The 18002-nt window shown below is 36.6% G+C and overlaps 1 protein-coding gene across 4 annotated transcripts in view; it reads right to left on the reverse strand.

Annotated features, from left to right (window-relative positions):
* RIMS2 (regulating synaptic membrane exocytosis 2) overlaps positions 1-18002 on the reverse strand; it is a 629796-nt gene that overhangs the window by 272681 nt on the left and 339113 nt on the right. For all 4 annotated transcript variants that reach the window (XM_006897149.1, XM_006897150.1, XM_006897151.1 and 1 more), the window contains one exon: positions 14322-14475. In XM_006897149.1, coding sequence (XP_006897211.1) covers positions 14322-14475 — 154 coding nt within the window. The remainder of the gene's footprint in view (positions 1-14321; positions 14476-18002) is intronic.

Below are 18002 nucleotides of genomic sequence, written 5' to 3' on the forward strand. Positions count from 1 at the left end.
CCTGCTCGGTTTGCACAACAACCTTCTAGTTCAGGTATAGGTTCCGCATGAATACAATTGCACAGAGTCAGCCACAACTTTGTATGATCCACACAATTAAGCAACATTAGAGTAATAAAATTAAACATATTCCATTTTCCTAAGGTAACATGGAAAAATACTAAAAATACTGGAAAGTACAGCAAACACTAATTTTACATTTTAACATGGTTAGAATATTTAGCACTGGCTGGTCCTGCAAATATTAAAACAGTGTATGGTACATGCATATAAGTTTAAAATATCCAGAACATTTAATATAGAAACATACATTTAGAAAAAAATACTTTGTTGAGGAATTAGTACTAGAGAGACAATATTAGATACAAAGAGATAAGAATTCACTATATTCAACAAATATATATTAATACCAACATAATAAAAACTGTAAACATGGAAATACTGGAAAAGTCCTATAGGCAGAAAAAGGAAACTACTGACAATTCATTTAGAAATTTAACATATGCACAATAGCCAGACAGAGCACACAGTAACAAAATTAGTTAAACAGTGCATATGAATACATGCATTAAACATTACACATGCTAAAATTTACCTGGGTTATATGAACATAAGACTTTATCTGGAAAATAAATGTTAAGGTAATGTCAAAGATATATTTAAAATTCTTTACAAGTAACAAAGATTTTAAAAATCTAAACTATGTTTCATGACATCAAATAGAGTTCGAACTCTTGATTTTAAAGTACAGAGAGCTATACTAATACAGAATAAAATATAGGCAATCTCTGAATTAGTAAAATATTTGTATTATAAACTATATCAAAATAGAATATAAATGCAATTATTCTAAGTGAGGAACAGAAATTCATTTACAAGGTACATTAAATAAAAATCAGTAGTATCATTTACTTTACAAACTAATGGTTATCATAGCTTCTTTATATTTGTGTTTATATACTATATTATGATGCAGAAAATAATTGCTAGACATAGAAAACTCACATTCAAAAAACAACTTGAAAAAATCATCATTTACTATTCTATTGGGGTGTCAGAATTTTTGAAATTTGGCTTTTGTAGCCAATGCGTTAGCCCCTAGTGGCATAGACTAGTGGCATAGTCTCGAGGTACCTTAACTGCAGATACATGGTTTTGCAAATTACCAACAACTGTGGGACCATATAAAAAAAGTGCTTCCACCCTATGAGGGACAACCATAGTAGTGCAGTGAGGGTGAAGTGACTGTGGCACTGCTGTGAAGAGACTATGGCCTGGTGTAAACAGAGAAACCCTGGAGATAAAGACCACAGTTCAAGGTTATGCTGTTCTTGTTGGATAGATGATAATTAAGGAGAAGTTGACATATAACTACTCTGAGAGAAAGTCTGCTGGATGATTGAGGAAACCAGAGGCTTATTGAATTTATATTGATGAACTAAAAGTAGGACTTGAAGTAACTGTATTGCTGTTCATCTGTCTTGGAACTGCTGGAATAAACTTGGACTTGTATTGTGAGATATTCTTTGCTTCTCCTAATCTCTAATTTATCTCCTTAATAAACTTTATTGTTGGTACCACAACTGTGAGTAAAGTCTGTAAGCCAAAAATGGATAAACGAACCTCTAATCATTTGATAGGGCTCTGTTGCTGTTCACTGGCTCCAAAAGCACCATGAGTCTGTGCTACAGGCTCTTTACTTGCTTACTGCTCTGGGGAGGACAGAGACTGTGCTATTCTCACTCCTTCTGGCCTTTCAGAAAGAAGTCCTCAGCCCTATGGTCCACATACCGTTTTCTGCTCTCAAGACAATGGTAAAGTAAGTATTTTCTTTCAAACTTATGTCACTCTGCAGCTTAAATTCTTCAGCACTGAATTTTCTCTTGGTTAGTGTTTCCACGTGTTAACAGTGTGCCTTCATGTAAAGTAAACAGAAACTTCACACCAAACCAATTGCTACGGAATTGATTTCAACCCATAGTGATCATTAGATGTTCACTGTGACAAATCTTTACAGGATGAGACTGACATCTATTTCCCATGGATTCAAGACATTCCACTGACACTTGATTACAAAGCAGCATATAACAAATATAGGTCAGGGAAATCCAAAATCTTTCTAAAGGTTCATTAAAATTAATAAAATAAAATTTAAAAAAAACAAATATAGGGCATATAATACACACAATAGTTTTCAAGAACATTATGTCTTCATGACTTAGTGCATCGTCAGTGACCTGAAAATTATAGGATAGCTATAGATTAAGCGGAATTTGCCAAGATGATGATTTTCTTTGTCAATTCAAATGGTGTTATTTGAGAAAATTGGGACAAGCACACTGCTGTTAAGCAGAAACCAAAGTAGAGTTTTGAAAGTCACCACTTTTATAAAATGCTTAAAGTTAGATGTGTTACATGAGCTTTTTCTTTTAAAACAATTTGCCTCAGATATATGTCCTTGGAGAAAGGACATTAAAAGAAAAAATTAGAGTCTCAGCTAAGTGTAAAGTTTAATGCAGGTTTTCATGGTTCAAAGTCTGGAACAAAACATTATAATGAATCTAAACTTATTAATGCCAAGATTATTGTCTTTCTAAAAATGTAAAGACTGCAATATTATTATATATAATAGAGTGCAATACTTTAAAATAAGCACATATTTATACAAGTGCTGATAATCAAGTAGGTAAGGAACTGCACTGCTGACCCAAAAGTAGGGACTTTGAGCCCATCAGGTGCTCTGTAGGAAAGAGAGGTGGGTCTTTTCCTTCCATGTGATTTACAGCCTCTGAACCTCATTGGAGATTCAACTATGAGTTGGTTCTGCCTCAACGGCACCTTGATATTTTATCTATCTATCTATCTAATATGTGCTATGTATTTAATATGTACATATGTATTGCAACATATGTTGTTATGTGCTGTTGAGGCAGAAGAGACTCATAGCTGATCTCCTAACAGGTTTCAGAAGCAAGAAATGACAAGGAAAGAGCCTGACAATCTTTCTCGCACAGAGCAGCTTATAAATTCAAACCACCTGCCTTTGCATTGGCAGTGCAGCTCCTTACCTACTAGGCCAGTAGAGTTCTGCTAATATATGAGTTTATACTTTAGTATCATTTTTCTTTTAAAAGTTTAGAAATATTTATCACTGAAATAATTGAAGTTGGTTGATGATTTCTTTGTGTGTACATCTTAAATTACAGTTTCATTTATTAGATCTAGAACTATTTAAAATTTATGTCTCAAGTCATTTTTGTTGTCAGATTTTTAATACTCTGTCCATTTACACAGTAGTAATCATAATAACATTAGTCTATAGAGTATATAGTCATGTCCTTTTTCTGTCCCTTTCTAGCCTCTGACAACTGTCTTGATTATTAATGATATATAAGTAGGAGAAAACAGGACATAGGAATAGGGACAGGGAATAGGGCTATGAGCATCTCTCTGTAAGGGCCAGAGGGAGTAAGTGTAGCACAGCCCTGACATCCCAGGAGCAGAAAGCAGATAAAGAGCCTGTAGCCCAGCTCCACGTTGCGTCTAGAGCCCCAGCAACACAAGATGACAGTGCTAAGTCACAGACTCACAGTTAAAGTACCACTAATGGGGTCTATTAGGGAAGGGAGTGTGGTAGGCATGGAATATCTCACAATACATGCCCAGACTTTAGCACAAAAGTCCCAAGACATAATTACTCAATAAGTCTGGGCTTAGGTTTCAGTTCAACAGTCAAAACCAAATCATCCAGCAAAGTTTGCCTCAGAGTAGTTATATATAAGTCAGCTTCTCCTTCAAACACCTGGCAAGAACAGCCAAACGTTAACTGTGGCCAGCAGAAATGCAAAAAGCCTCAGGTCACACCTTGCCACAATCTGTCCATATCAATGCCACAGTCTCTCCTTCACAGGATCTCACTCTCATCAGGATCTTGCTGCCACAATCCTTGCTCGCCTCAAGTCTTCCTTGCCTTAAGTCTTGGTGACTAGTGTGGGAAACACTCTTTCTTTTACACTAGTTCCACAGCTGATGCTGATTTGCAAGATTATGTACTCTGCAGTTAAGGTATCCAGAGACCAGAAGCGGGTAGCTAATGGCTAAAAAAAAAAAAGACAACTTTAGGCTAACACTACATATATAAATATTATTAGTATTTTGGTTTGAGTTTTTTGTTTAGTTGGTTTTGAGGGAGCTCTGGTGACCTAATGGTAAGAAGCTGCACTGCAATCCCAAAGGCACACAGCCTCCAGCTGCCTCTGAAAACCCACCAAACGGTCAGATATGGGTCCAGCTAAATGGCACACAACAACAACATTAGGATGGAAAGTGTATACAGAGTCACTGTACTGAAAGGAATAGGCAAAGAAGATTTCATGAAACAATGTATGAGCAAGAAGAGCCCAGGGTAATGAAGGTAGAAGTTCAAGCTACTCTGAAAGAATTGGCAAATAAACAAGGCCCCATGAATTGATGGCATAACAACTGACATATTTCAACAAACAAAAAGATGATGCCCTGGGCATGCTTACTAAGTTGTGCCAAGAAATCTGGAGGACAACCACCTGGTGAACTGAATGGATACATATTTGTTCCTATTTCAAAGAAATGTGACCTGACTAAGTGTGACAATTATCAAACAATATCATTAATATCACATGCAAGGAAGATTCTGCTGAAAATTATCCAAAAATGACTGTAACAGAAAAAAACCAAAACAAAACAAAAAAACAAAACCAAAACAAACCAACACATCAACTGAGAACTGCCAGATATATAGGATGGGTTTAGAAGAGGCTGTGGTAGTAGGGATATTATAGCTAATGTTAGCTGGATCTTGGTTGAAGGCAGAAAGTACCAGAGGAATGTCTGTGTTATCCACTATGTGGATCCCAATAAACTGTGGCTCACTCTGAGAAGATGGATATCCAAGAACACTTGATTGTGCTTGTGTAAAACTTACACTTGGACCAGGAGGCAGTCATCAGAACAGAACAAGAAAACATCGCATAGTTCAAAATAGGGAAGGGTGTACACCAGGGATGGATCCTATCTCCACACTTTTTTAACCTATATACAGAACAGATCATCCAGGAGGCTGGGCTCTATGAGGAAGAATGTGGCATCAGGATTGAAGGAAGACTCATCAACAACCTACGTTATACAGATGACACAATCCTGCTTGCTGAAACTGAAGAGGACCTGAAGTACTTGTTGCAGAAGGTCAAGGACTGCAGCCTTCAGTATGGATTGAGGCTCAACATCAAAAAAGCAAAGATTCTCACCACTGGGCTGAGTGACAACATCAAGTTAGATAGTGAAGAGATTGAGATTGTTAAGGGCTTTAGTTTGCTTGGCTCCACAATCAATACTCTTAAGTATCAGCAGCCAGGAAATCAAAAGATGAATTGCAATGAGAAAGTCTGCTGTCAAAGAGCTCTCCAGAGGACTGAAAAGCAACAGTATCAGTCAGGAGACTAAGGTGTGCGTGATCCAGGCCATAGTCTTTGCAATTACTTGCTGGGTGTCAGAAAGCTAGACAATGACTAGGGATGATAGAAGGAGAATTGATGCCTTTGAGATGTGGTGCTGGGGAAGAGTATTGAATATACCATGGACAAACAAGTTTGAACAAACAAGTTTGGCCTGGAGAGGGTGAAGCCAGGCTGCTCCTTGGAGGTAAGGACTCTGAAGCTTCTATTGACGTACTCTGACGTGTTGCAAGGAGGGCCTGTACTTGGAGAGAGACATGTTGCTTGGGACAGAGCAAGAGAGGAAGACTCTCAATGATATGGATTGATTCAGAGACTAGGGTAATGAGGTTAGGTGTGTCAGACACAAGCAGGTTGGCACAGAATAAAGTAGGGTTCAGAGCCATTGAACATAGGGTCACTGTGAGTTACAAGTGACTCAGTGGCACATAACAACAATAATATTTAAAACAATTTGGAAGTTGTGTAAGAATGGAAAATAGTTCAATGGGAGAGAAGAAAATGCAGGAAACAAGGCACATGACTATGGCATTAGGATATGCTCAATCAAGTGAACATCCACAGGTTAAATAATGAATTTTAACTTTATCTCAGACTGTATATAAAAAATACATACTAGTGGGATTGTAATTTAGTACCATGAGTAAAGTCTTCATTAAAGAATGAAAAGGCAAATGAAGGGTAGAACCTATTTACAATGCATACAGCCAAGAAATATCTCTAATTTATGATTTAATGAAACACCTGAAGGACTGCTATAGCAAACACGGAAAATAGCAAATATAGCTGAGGATGTGAAGATACTAAATCCAACTCACTGTCATCCAGTGGTCTCCAATGGATAACAATCCTCCATCAGAAGGTTTCCTAGGCTGTAAATCTTAATAGGAGTCTGTCTGTCTGTCTCTCTCTCTCTTTATAGATGATAGATAGATAGATAGATAGATAGATAGATAGATAGATAGATAGATAGATATAGATGATATAGATAGAGATCTAGATATATATATAAAGCTCAAGATCAGCAGTGAAAACAGGCCAGGTGTCGATTGTGGGACAGACCACCAAATACTCATATGCAAGTTCAAGCTGAAGTTGAGGAAAATTAAATCAAGTCCATGGGAACCCAAATTTGATCTTAAGTCTATCCCACTCAAATTTCAAAACCATCTCAGGAACAGGTTTGAGGCTTTGAGCACCAATGAGTGTAGACCAAATGAGGTCTGGGAGGATATGTAGAAAATCGTCCATGAAGAATGCAAAAGATCATTACAAAGGCTGAAAAAGAAGAAAAGACCAAGATGGATATCAGATGAGACTCTGAATATTGCGTTAGAGCGCTGAGAAGCCAAAGCTAAAGGAAGAAACCAAGAAATCAAAGAGCTAAACAGAAAATTTCAAAAGGCAGCCTGGGATGACAAAGCAAGATACTATAATGAAATATGGAGAGAGATGGAGTCAGAAAATCAAAAGGGCCGAACTAGCTCAGCGTTTCTTAAGCTGAAGGAGCTGAGAAACAAATTCAAGCCACGGGTGACAATACTTAAGGATACTTTGGGTAGAATGTTAAATGATCCAGGAAGTATCAAGAGAAGATGGGAGGAATACACAGAGTCACTGTATCAGAAGGAATGGCTGACACAGAAGAATTTCATGAAATGAAATATGAGCAAGAGCCTATGGTGATGAAGGAGGAAGTTCAAATTGCTCTGAAGGAATTGGAAAAAAACAAGGCTCCAGGAGTTGACAGCATACCACTTGACATCTTTCAACAAAGACACACTGGCCTGAATGTGCTCACTAAGTTGTGCCAAGAAATGTGGAGAACAGCCAGCTGGCCCACTGACTGGAAAAGATCAATATTTGTTCCCATTCCAAAGAAAAGTGACCCAACAGAGTGTGGAAATTATCAAACAATATCATTAATATCACATGCAAGCAAGATGCTGCTGAAAATTATCCAAAAACGTTTGGAACAATATGTCAACAGAGAACTGCCAGATGTGCAGGCTGTATTTAGAAGAGGTTGTGGTACTAGGGATATTATAGCTTATGTTAGATGGATCTTGGCAGAAAGCAAAGAATACCAGAAGAATGTCTATCTGTGCTTCATTGACTATGCAAAGCCTTTTGATGGTGTGGATCACAACAAGCTGTGGCTGACTCTGAGAAGAATGGGAATCCCAGAACATTTGACTGTGCTAATGCGAAACCTATACTTGGACCAAGAGGCAGTTGTTAGAACAGAGCAAGGAGACACTACATGGTTCAAAATCAAGAAGTGGGTTCATCACGGATGTAGTCTGTCTCCATACCTTTTCAATCTGTAGGCAGAATAGATCATCCGAGATGCTGGGCTATACGAAGAAGAATGTGGCATCAGTATTGGTGGAAGAATCAACAACAATCTGTGTGATGCAGATGACACAACCCTGTTTGCAGAAACTGAGGAGGACCTGAAGCGCTTGCTGCAGAAGATCAAGGACTGCAGCCTCCTATATGGACTGAAGCTCAACATTAAGAAAACAAAGATTCTCAAAGATTCTCACCAATTGGCAGTATCAGTATGGATGGTGAAGAGATTGTTAACAGTTTTAGTTTACTTGGCTCCACAATCAACACTCTTGGTAACAGCAGCCAGGACATCAAAAGACGGATTGCATTGGGAAAAGTCAGCTGTGAGGGACCTCTCAAGAGTACTGAAGAGCAACGACATCAGACTGGAGACTAAGGTGTGCCTGGTCCAGGTTATAGTCTTTGCAATTACGTGCTATGCATCAGAGAGTTGGACAGTGAATAGGGTTGATAGAAAGAGAATTGATGCCTTTGAGCTGTGGTGCTGGATAAGAGTGTTGACTATATCATGGACTGCTAGGAGAACAAACAGGTTTGTCCTGGATAGGGTGAAGCCAGAAGGTTCCCTGGAGTCAAGGATTCTGAAGCTTCGTCTGACATATTTTAGGCATGTTGCAAGAAGGCACTGGTCCTTGGAGAGGGATATCATGTTTGGCTGAGTGGAGGAGCAGCGAAGGAGAGGAAGACCTTTGATGAGATGGATTGATTCTGAGACTGGAGCAGTGGGAATGGGAATAAATGCATTTGAGATGGCTAGGTTGGCACAGGATAGAAGAGTGTTTAGAGCTCTTGTACATAAGGTCGCTATGTGTCACAAGCGACTTGATGGCACACAACAACAACATGTATGTATATATGTATATGTGTATATGTGTATATATGTTTGTACATATACATATACACACAGGGATACAGATATATATAGATATATAGATATATGTATGTATACAAACAGACACACATAATGTAAAAATCTCCATGCAGATTTCTCTCTCATTCTTGTAATAGTTAGAAATTTGGGCAATCTCCTCTCATTTGATTGACTGCCTTTGAAAACCCACAAAAGGGTGAGCTATGAAACCACACACACACACACACATAAACACAGACACAGAATGAGGTACAGGGAAGACAGTGAAAAGCAGAGAGGCAGAGAGGGGTAGGAATGGCCAGGGAGAAATCATTGATAACAGAAAACTTCTAAAAAAAACGAACAAAAATCTTAAAATGAAAATTATATTTAATATGGCAATCCATAGTATTATCTTTACATTAAAAAATATGGACTGTGTGATGAAGAATAAAGAAATAAACATGAAAACAAATGAATGAAAAATAAAAATCAAAACCAAAGCATAGAGAAAAAAAAATATTTTCAACATCTATGGAACAATGTAAAGAGTTATAACAAATATATTTATAAGAGGAGGGTAGCAAACTGGAAGAAAACCAAATTGTTGAAATTCCCCAAATAGTTTAAATCATGAAATTCTTAATTATTATATTATGTTTTTTGTTATCATGTTCCCTTGATGGCATTATTTTTGTTTTGTCACTAATGATGACCATTAATAACAAAGACTAAGATTAGTGGCCTTGAGGCTGATTGAAAATATAATATAGAAGATGTTTGCTATTAAGAACAATAGAGAATATTAAAGGATGGGTGATATTAAGTTTCACTAAGATGAGAATTCACATTTATAAAGGAACAATATGAATGTGGTTATGTATCTTTAAAAGCCTGACGGATCAATTTAAAGAAAACTCTCATTGTACCTTTACAATTCAAATGGTAATGAGAATGACAGGAATTAAAATAACAGCATCTTTTTACTTTCCAGGAAAGTAATAAATAAACATTCTTAACTGCTGTTAAGTGCTGTCGAGTCACCTGTGACTCACAGCAGCTCAGAAACTTTCCCTGTCCTCAGTCTGTCTCACTGATTCCAACACACCCACCCTCACCGCCCCAGGTACTGTATCAAACCATCTCATCTAGGCTCTTCCTCTCTTGCATAAAAATTTCTTATTAATGACTTGGAAATAAAATTCCATCACTATGTGATTTTTTTCTGCCATCTAAACCAGCAAGAATGCTTCTTTATTAATGCATTTTAATCATTGGAACACACAGCACCAGTCATGTTTATACTTAATCAGAATGTTTCAGCACTGACTCCTTGAAATAGTCACTCATCCTGCTCTCACCATGTGCTAATGCCAAAAGACCAAATAAGCATTTTGCTATTTACTTATGAGTAAGTAGCCTGAATGAAAAGAATAGCTTTAGGAAATGTTATTTTGCATTCAAATTTTAATTTCTCATAGCATAATTTCTCTTAGCTTTGAGTAGTAAGTTGGAGAGCACTTCTATAAACATGAAATAGAAAATTATTCTTATTTTATTGCTTTTAGAAATTCTAATTAAAGAAAACAATCACTTTAAGTACTTTTACCACATCCTTTATTAGAAAAATTATGCAAAAAAGCCCATTTTGAAAGTTGTCTAGATTCTCATCACAGACTGAATTTTAATTATCTAACTTTAAGACACATAAAGTAATTCTTTTAGAATAATATGCATATATTTCCTAAAATTTTAATAAGAATAATAAATTTTTAATATCAACGAACAGGAAGTATTTCTTTGAATCCATGAATTTAGAGTATGAAAACATAAGGGGGAAATTGTAATATTACCATTTATTCATTGCATAGATCTGTATTTATACACATTCCATTAGTGCACAACCTGTGTAATATTCATAGCCTAGGAAAGGAATTACCAAACCTGTCATTATGTAGAAGATGCTAATAAATGAGAAATTATTACAAAGTTTTAAGACAGCCATTTCTGTGTGGTGTCCACCAAATTTGTTAAATACTCACACTATATGACAATATGAAACATAACAAGAAGAAAATAGATTATCTGTTCCTTGGAGAAAAAATCTTAAAGGATGTTTTTATCATTGATGATTTTTAAAGTAATTAACACTTTTTTATTCCCATCTTTCCTCATTGTAACCTTTCAGCTAGAAATGCAGCTCTGTATGGACTTTGCCATCACAGCTCCATACTGTCCCTGATAATCAGTGTAAAATAGGCTCATAATCTTTGAGTCCCTGTCTATTCTGAAGTGTTTCCTCCTAGTCTTTGCTTCTTTTATGCATTTATACTCATTTTTTACTTAAGTTATGCAAGCTGCTATAACATCATTATAACATTTCAGGTAAAAAATACTAATTTTAACTGCACGTTAAAATTTTGAAAGTTATTTTTATTAGAGATGAGTTGATAGTGACAAGACTGACATAGTACAGCCTGAAAGTCTTTTATCCATGGTTAAATTTAGTGCTATTACTGACTAAATAACAGAGCAGAAGATCTAATTTTTAGATGAAAAATATTAACAGCTATGAAATAGATTAAATGAAATTCATTGCATGAAACTCCATGGCACAAACAGCTCAGTAAAACTAATCTGTTTTCACTATTCCTCATTTTAGTTACTTCAAATAGAGTAGGAAGGAAAATATAATGAAAACTAGAGATAGATTTAAGATCTGGGGGATTCAGAATCCTCACACTTTCTTTTATTGCAGTAGCAACTACAGTGGTGGAGGGAATTTCAGAACTGTAAGAAGACGTGATGCTAGTTAGGGTTAACCCAGTGCCTTCAAGTAAAATCTCAACTCATATTGTCCATTCAAGATGGAGTAGAACTGCCCAGAGGGCTTCTAAGGCTGTAAAGCTTTAAGGAAGATTTACACATAAACAAAAATTACATCACTTCTTTCACCCAATGAGCAACAACAAGTTTAAACAAAAACCTTTTAGGTAGTTGATTAGCACTGTTGTTGTTAGGAAATATCAAGTCGACTATAACACAGAGCAAACCTATGAAGAACCAACTTGAACCCTGCCCCATCTTGTGCCACCTTTATCATCTATACCACACTAGAACACAGTGCTGCAGTCACTGTGTCCATCCATCCCATTGGAGACCTTCCTCTCTTTCACTGACCTCCACTTTTCACATACAATGTCCCTTTACAAGGAATAGCCTTCACCTAGCTACATGTCTGAGAATTCTGAATTATATAAGATTCTATAAGAATCAGTGCATAACGAATTTTAAAGATAGACTTCATATAACCATCCTAATTTTTAAGTTAGAAAGAAGCCAAGAAGAGCAGATACTTTAAAATCAGACACTATAAAATTCATTATAAAATTACTATGACAAAGATGTTTTTATATGCATTACTTGGAAATAGGAATGGGTGAGTGAATGTGTGCTCTGTCAGGAGGCTGGAAAAAGTGAATGCTGCACATTTGAGTCACACAAACCAAGTGCCAGATGTTGTATCAATTATATATTGTGGTGTCAACAGTTTATTGATCAAAAGGGCTTTCCTAGCCACTGACTTTGACATGTAGATGAGCATAAATATGTGAATACTCTGTTAGTCTATCCACGAAGGGACTGGCTAGTCTCCCTTTACATTGAATAGATTTAGCAGCACAATTCGAGAATCTCACCACCTGCCAACAAGCAGAGAAAGCAGTGCCACCCTTCAGAGATTCTAGAGCCAGCCTGATATGAGAAAATGCTGACCTAGGACTTCAACCATACAGAACCAGAACGAGAAGCCTTTATCTCAGCTTTCTGGAGAACTTACGGGAAGATGGCATAAATGGCAGGACTAAGAGAACGTATTAACACTGCTCTAAAGACATGATGCTGTAGGCTGAAGGGCCCGTGTGCAAAACGTCATTAGCTTTCAGAAGCTCTCCTGATGGAGAGACTTGACTCTGTTGTCAATTTGAATTGTAATCTGTTAACTTCCCTGATAAATGCATGGTGAAACCAAGTTTCTTCTTGGAGGCTGGGATTTTGAAGCTCCGTCTTACATACTTTGGATATGTGGCCAGGAGGGACCAATCCCTGGAGAAGGACATCATGTTTGGTAGGGTGGAGAGATAGCATAGGAGAGAAAACCCCAGATGAGATGGATTGATACAGTAACTAGGGCAATGGGGGTAAGTGTATCAGAGTCAAAGAGACTGGCTCAGGACAGAGCAGGCTTCAGAGCTGTTGTACATAGTGTCACTATCAGTCACAGGCAACTTGATGCTACATAACAATACCACCAACATGGTTCTATGCGATCTATGAGCTACTGCAGTGGATTCTAGATCCAGCAGTGCAATAAGGTTGATGTTAGAATTAGTAGAAAGAGGTGTTAGAGATTGGGGACATATATGACCTCATGAGAGTTCGTCTTATGCTGTGGATTGGTATGATTTAAGCAGATGCCGTTTGTGAAATTAGAAGAGGTCAGATATGGCTGTCTCCATGTTCCTCTGTACCTTTACATAAATAAATTCCAGTGCTTAGACTGTTTTATAAAATAATGAAGATATTTCCCAGGCTTTCTTATGAATAACTAGACTATAAAACTAAGCCCTTGCTCAATCTTAGATTTGTCAAACAGCCTTCTATGGGTGAATTTCATACCAATAAAGTTAACTTTTTATCTTACAAGGAACAATATACTTGCTGACAAGTGTAGTGAATTTGTAGTTTTGAGATTTATTCTAAGTCAATCACTCCCCCAGTGCTTGACAAAAAATGTTGTTATATCTACAACAAGCTGACGTCATAAAGATGAAACTATGCCAAGAATATCATCAATATTGGCAAGTATTCCTCACTTCACCTTTCAATAATAGATTTGCATCAGTGTGGGGGGAAGTCTGGGCTGAAGAACCAAGAACATCATTTTTCAGGTCAGAAAATATTTCCATTTCCTTAAAATTCTGTTTTAATTTTTTTAAGATATTTTTGATTGTATATAAACCAGAATAAATAAAGGGGGGGGAAGTAACAGTTAATTATCAATAAAATAAGAGTCATGAAATTATCTTAATAACTACCTTGACCTATATTGTTATGTTATTTACATTTTATAAATGACAGAAATGAGGCATAAGGAGATCAGGTATTTCAATTTAACACAGTTGTTAAAGAATAAAAATATAAATTTAGAGCAGACTAAGATTAAAGCTCCTGATTTCAATCATTACACTATTCTTGCCAAACTATTGATCCATAAGGGAAACTAAAGTTTTATATCATAAACTAAGCGATCTATGATCGAACTCTAGAATATGAGCTACTTCATTTCTATATTTCAGATTTTAAGACGCAAGATTAAAAAATAACCTCTTCATTTCAGTTGTACTCTCCAAAGTACTCTGAGAAGAAATGAATATCAACATCATTTTAGCACACTAAATAATTCAAAGGTTTCAGTAAGGCTCATGGAAACGAATAGATGTCATTTAATGCCCATAACGATTGCTTCAACCTTTCTACATAGTTAACATTTAGTTTTTTGTTGGTGTTTTTTTTGGGGGGGGTGTGGAAATCTCTAAGGAGAAGACTAAATATTAATGAAAACTTACTTTGCAACCTTCGCGTGGGGCTTTCTCCATGGAGGTGTCGCCGTGGCAGGTATGGGGACGGGTGGGGAAGTGGCAATGAGGAGACGTCATGGGTCTGAAGTTTGTACCAATGTGGCTCATCATCTAATAACGCAGTTTCTAATTCAATTAAAATCTAAAAACCCAAGAGAGAAAGGGCTGTTTTACCAACAAAACAGAAACTCTATTAAATGGTCTTAGAATGCTAGTATCATGAAAAGTAGTGTTAATAGATCAGAACTGATGGTACTCATGCACAGCAAAATAGTCAATATATTTAGATAAAAATATATAAAGGAGAAATATTTAAAATTCTTATAAGCTTTATTGTTTTATATGCCTAAGATATTAATTTTTTTAAAACCTATGACAATCACTAGTGGCAGTGAAATTTACCATTATAGATAGATTAATACTTTTAAACACTTATAATAATAAATATTTATGTATCATATTTTTTAACCACTGTGCTTTTAATTTATTTCTTATTAGAATTTAGAGTCACATTTAGTTTCTTATTTAGATTTAGTTCACAAAGCAAACTGGCTTTTCCTTGAACCATTCACACACATTTTGTTTTAGAACCTTAACTGCAGTACCACAATAGAATTGCACTCATCCCACTTCCTCTTTGTAAGTCTCAATTCCATTAATCCTTCTGGCCTACCCCTTCCCACACTCAGACCTCATCCTCTGGAAAATGTTGCTCTCCCAGCCTTATACTGTTGGTTAATCTAGAAGTGAGTACCTTTTTGGTGTTACTGATCACATTATGGTCCTGTCTTCTGTTTCTCTGAATATTGATTCACAAGATTGAGTTTATTCCAGATTCAAAGGATAACTCAAGGCCATAATCTCAGAGATCACCAATCTCTACCAGACTAGCTAGTCTGGTCTTTTAGTTAAACAACATTCTAAAGTTTAAAAAGTAGATGTATAAAGTTGTTTCCCAACTGTTTACCTGATGAACCATATCAAATTAAGTCCACACACACAAGAGTTGAAGAACAATCCTGAGTTTATCCCATTTGAATTTAGAGACCTTCTCAAGAATAGGGAGCTCTGGTAACCAAGTGGGTATCAGAGAGTTGTACTACAAACACAAAGGTGAGTGGCTCAAATCCATCAGTTGCTCCCTCATAATAAGATAGGCATTCTCTTCTTGTACCATGTTGAGCCTTTGGAAAGCTTCTAGAGAGTCATTTATGAGCTGGTTACAATTTCCTGGCAACAATTTTTAGTTTTTTGAGTCTCGAGAATAGAAATGGTGCACTGAACACTTATGACCAGGAGCCAGACAAAGGAGGAACATCAAATCATTATAGATGAAGAAGCCAAAATGTAATTCAAAGCCCAAATAGAAAGATACAATCAAAACGGAGGTCAGAAGTGACTCTGCAACTTCCTTTTGAATATTTCCAGTGCCAGAGACCACTGTGACTTACAGAGATCCTCCCTGTTTTCCATGTTATAAACTTTATGGATAGAGACTGCCCATCATTGCCCAGAAGAGCAGCTGGTGCATCCAAACCAGTAACTATTTATTAACCTACATGTAATGTTCTATCCCACTAGAGTGCCTTCTTAAACATATATACCCAGTAGTGCTTTTGCTTTTAAGAAGGGGTAAAACTATATGGAGAAAAATTATGAAGTAAAATTGCTAAATGGAATATTTCAAGGGGATTCCTACAAAGTAGAGTAAAATTACCTTCAAGATGCAATATTTAAGGATTCCACAGGCAAATTATTATATGACCCAGGAAGAATTAAAAGAAGATGGAAGGAAGACACAGAATGAATGTATCTAAGAGAAGTGCTCAAAGTTTAATAATTTCAAGAGGTAGCACATGATTAGAAAGAACATCACTAAAAGAAGAAGCCAAAGCTTCACTGGAGGCATTGGCAAAAAAACAAACAAAAAAATTCCCCAGAACTGACAGAATATCAGTTGAAATGGTTCAACACGAAGATGCGGTGCTGAAGGTGCTCACTGGTCTATACCAAGAACAGTATGGGACAGCACACAGCCAGTCAACTGAAAGAGATCCTTAGCCTAGTTTAAAAAAAAGTAATCCAACAGATTGAAGAAATTATGAAACTATATTAAAATCACCATCACGGAAAATTTTGCTAAAGGCAGTTAAAAAACCATTATAGCAATATATCAGTAGAGAAATGCAAGTTGGTTCCAGAAGGCATGGAATAAGGGACACCATTGCTGGCGTCAGATGGCGTTAAATGAAAGAAGAGAAAGTCAGTGTTTTAATGACTGTACAAAGGCAGCGGACTGCCTGGCTAACATAGGGAATAGAAATTAATTGTGCTCATATAGAACCTATGATATATGCCAAGAATAAAGCGTGTGTCCATTCACCACACGAAAGAACCTGTATGCCAAACAAATAATTCTAGAAGATGGAATATTTAAACAACACATCATCAGGATCGATGAAGACATATAAGGAGTTTACCATAAAAAGATAACACAACTGCACACCCATGTTTATTGCGGCTTTGTTCACAATAGCAAAGAGTTGGAAACAACCTAAGTGCCCATCAACAAACAAATGGATAGAGAAACTCTAGTAAATTCACACAATGGAATCTAGGCTGCATTGAAAAACAAGAAACTCAAGAAATATTATTCAAAATAGGTGACCCTGGAGGACTTTATGCTGAATGAAACATCTCAGTCACAAAAGGACAAATACTGCATAGTGCCACTGCTGTAGAACAGAAGTGACATCAGGGTTGGGGTGAGACTGAAAAAGATTGGATAAATTATGTGCACTGCACTGAAACAGATGAGGGAGAGAACTGTTTAAAAACAATATATAATTGGCTATTATGGTCATGACAAGTGTCCAGAATGAAGGTTGCATAGTGGAGTGTACTGGGGGGGGGGGAGGGGAGAGGGGTATTGTATACCAATGAAAGAATTTTTCTTATACTTTTCAAAGAAAAGAGTGAACTGGGAGGGAGGGGTGGTCAGGGAGAAAAATGCAGCAACGAATAAATGGAAATCCAAAATCTCTGTAAACATTCATTAAAATGAATTTAAAAAACTTTAAAAAATGATAACACAACTTTTTTCAAAGTGAAAAGGACTCAAAGTACTTAGGAAGAAGGGATGGGGGAAAGCACAGACTCATGTATCAATTATACTGCAATATAAAAAAAATCCTTACTGTAAGAAGAATAAAGAATAAAAGATGAATGAAGAAAATATTGCCATTGTCAGGGATTTCCTTTTACATAGATCTACAATCAACATCCAAGGGAGCAGCGGTCAAGCACTTGAACAATGAGGTCTGACATCCTAACAAGGCTATACTTGCGGTAGCTGTTTTCTTGATGTAGTGAATAAGGTATGAACTTTCAAAAGAACAAGCAAATCTTTTTTGAAGGAAGTGCTACAGGAATACTCCTAAAGGGCAAGGATGGTGACGTGACACTTGGTGTCACTTACATTGGGTACAATTTCAGGAAGAATCAGTCCTTGATAAGGGACAAAATTGTGGAAAGGGAGAAGGGCAGTGAAAGAGGGGAAGACTTTCAAAGAGAGAGAATGGCACAACGACTATCACAATGGGCTTAAGCCAAGACAGAGATGATGAGAACGACACAGGATAGGGCAAAGTACTGATCTGTTGTTCATAG

Source organism: Elephantulus edwardii, unplaced genomic scaffold (assembly GCF_000299155.1).
Source record: "Elephantulus edwardii isolate Elephantulus edwardi_28Jun2011 unplaced genomic scaffold, EleEdw1.0 scaffold00202, whole genome shotgun sequence".
Classification (NCBI taxonomy): Eukaryota; Metazoa; Chordata; class Mammalia; order Macroscelidea; family Macroscelididae; genus Elephantulus; species Elephantulus edwardii.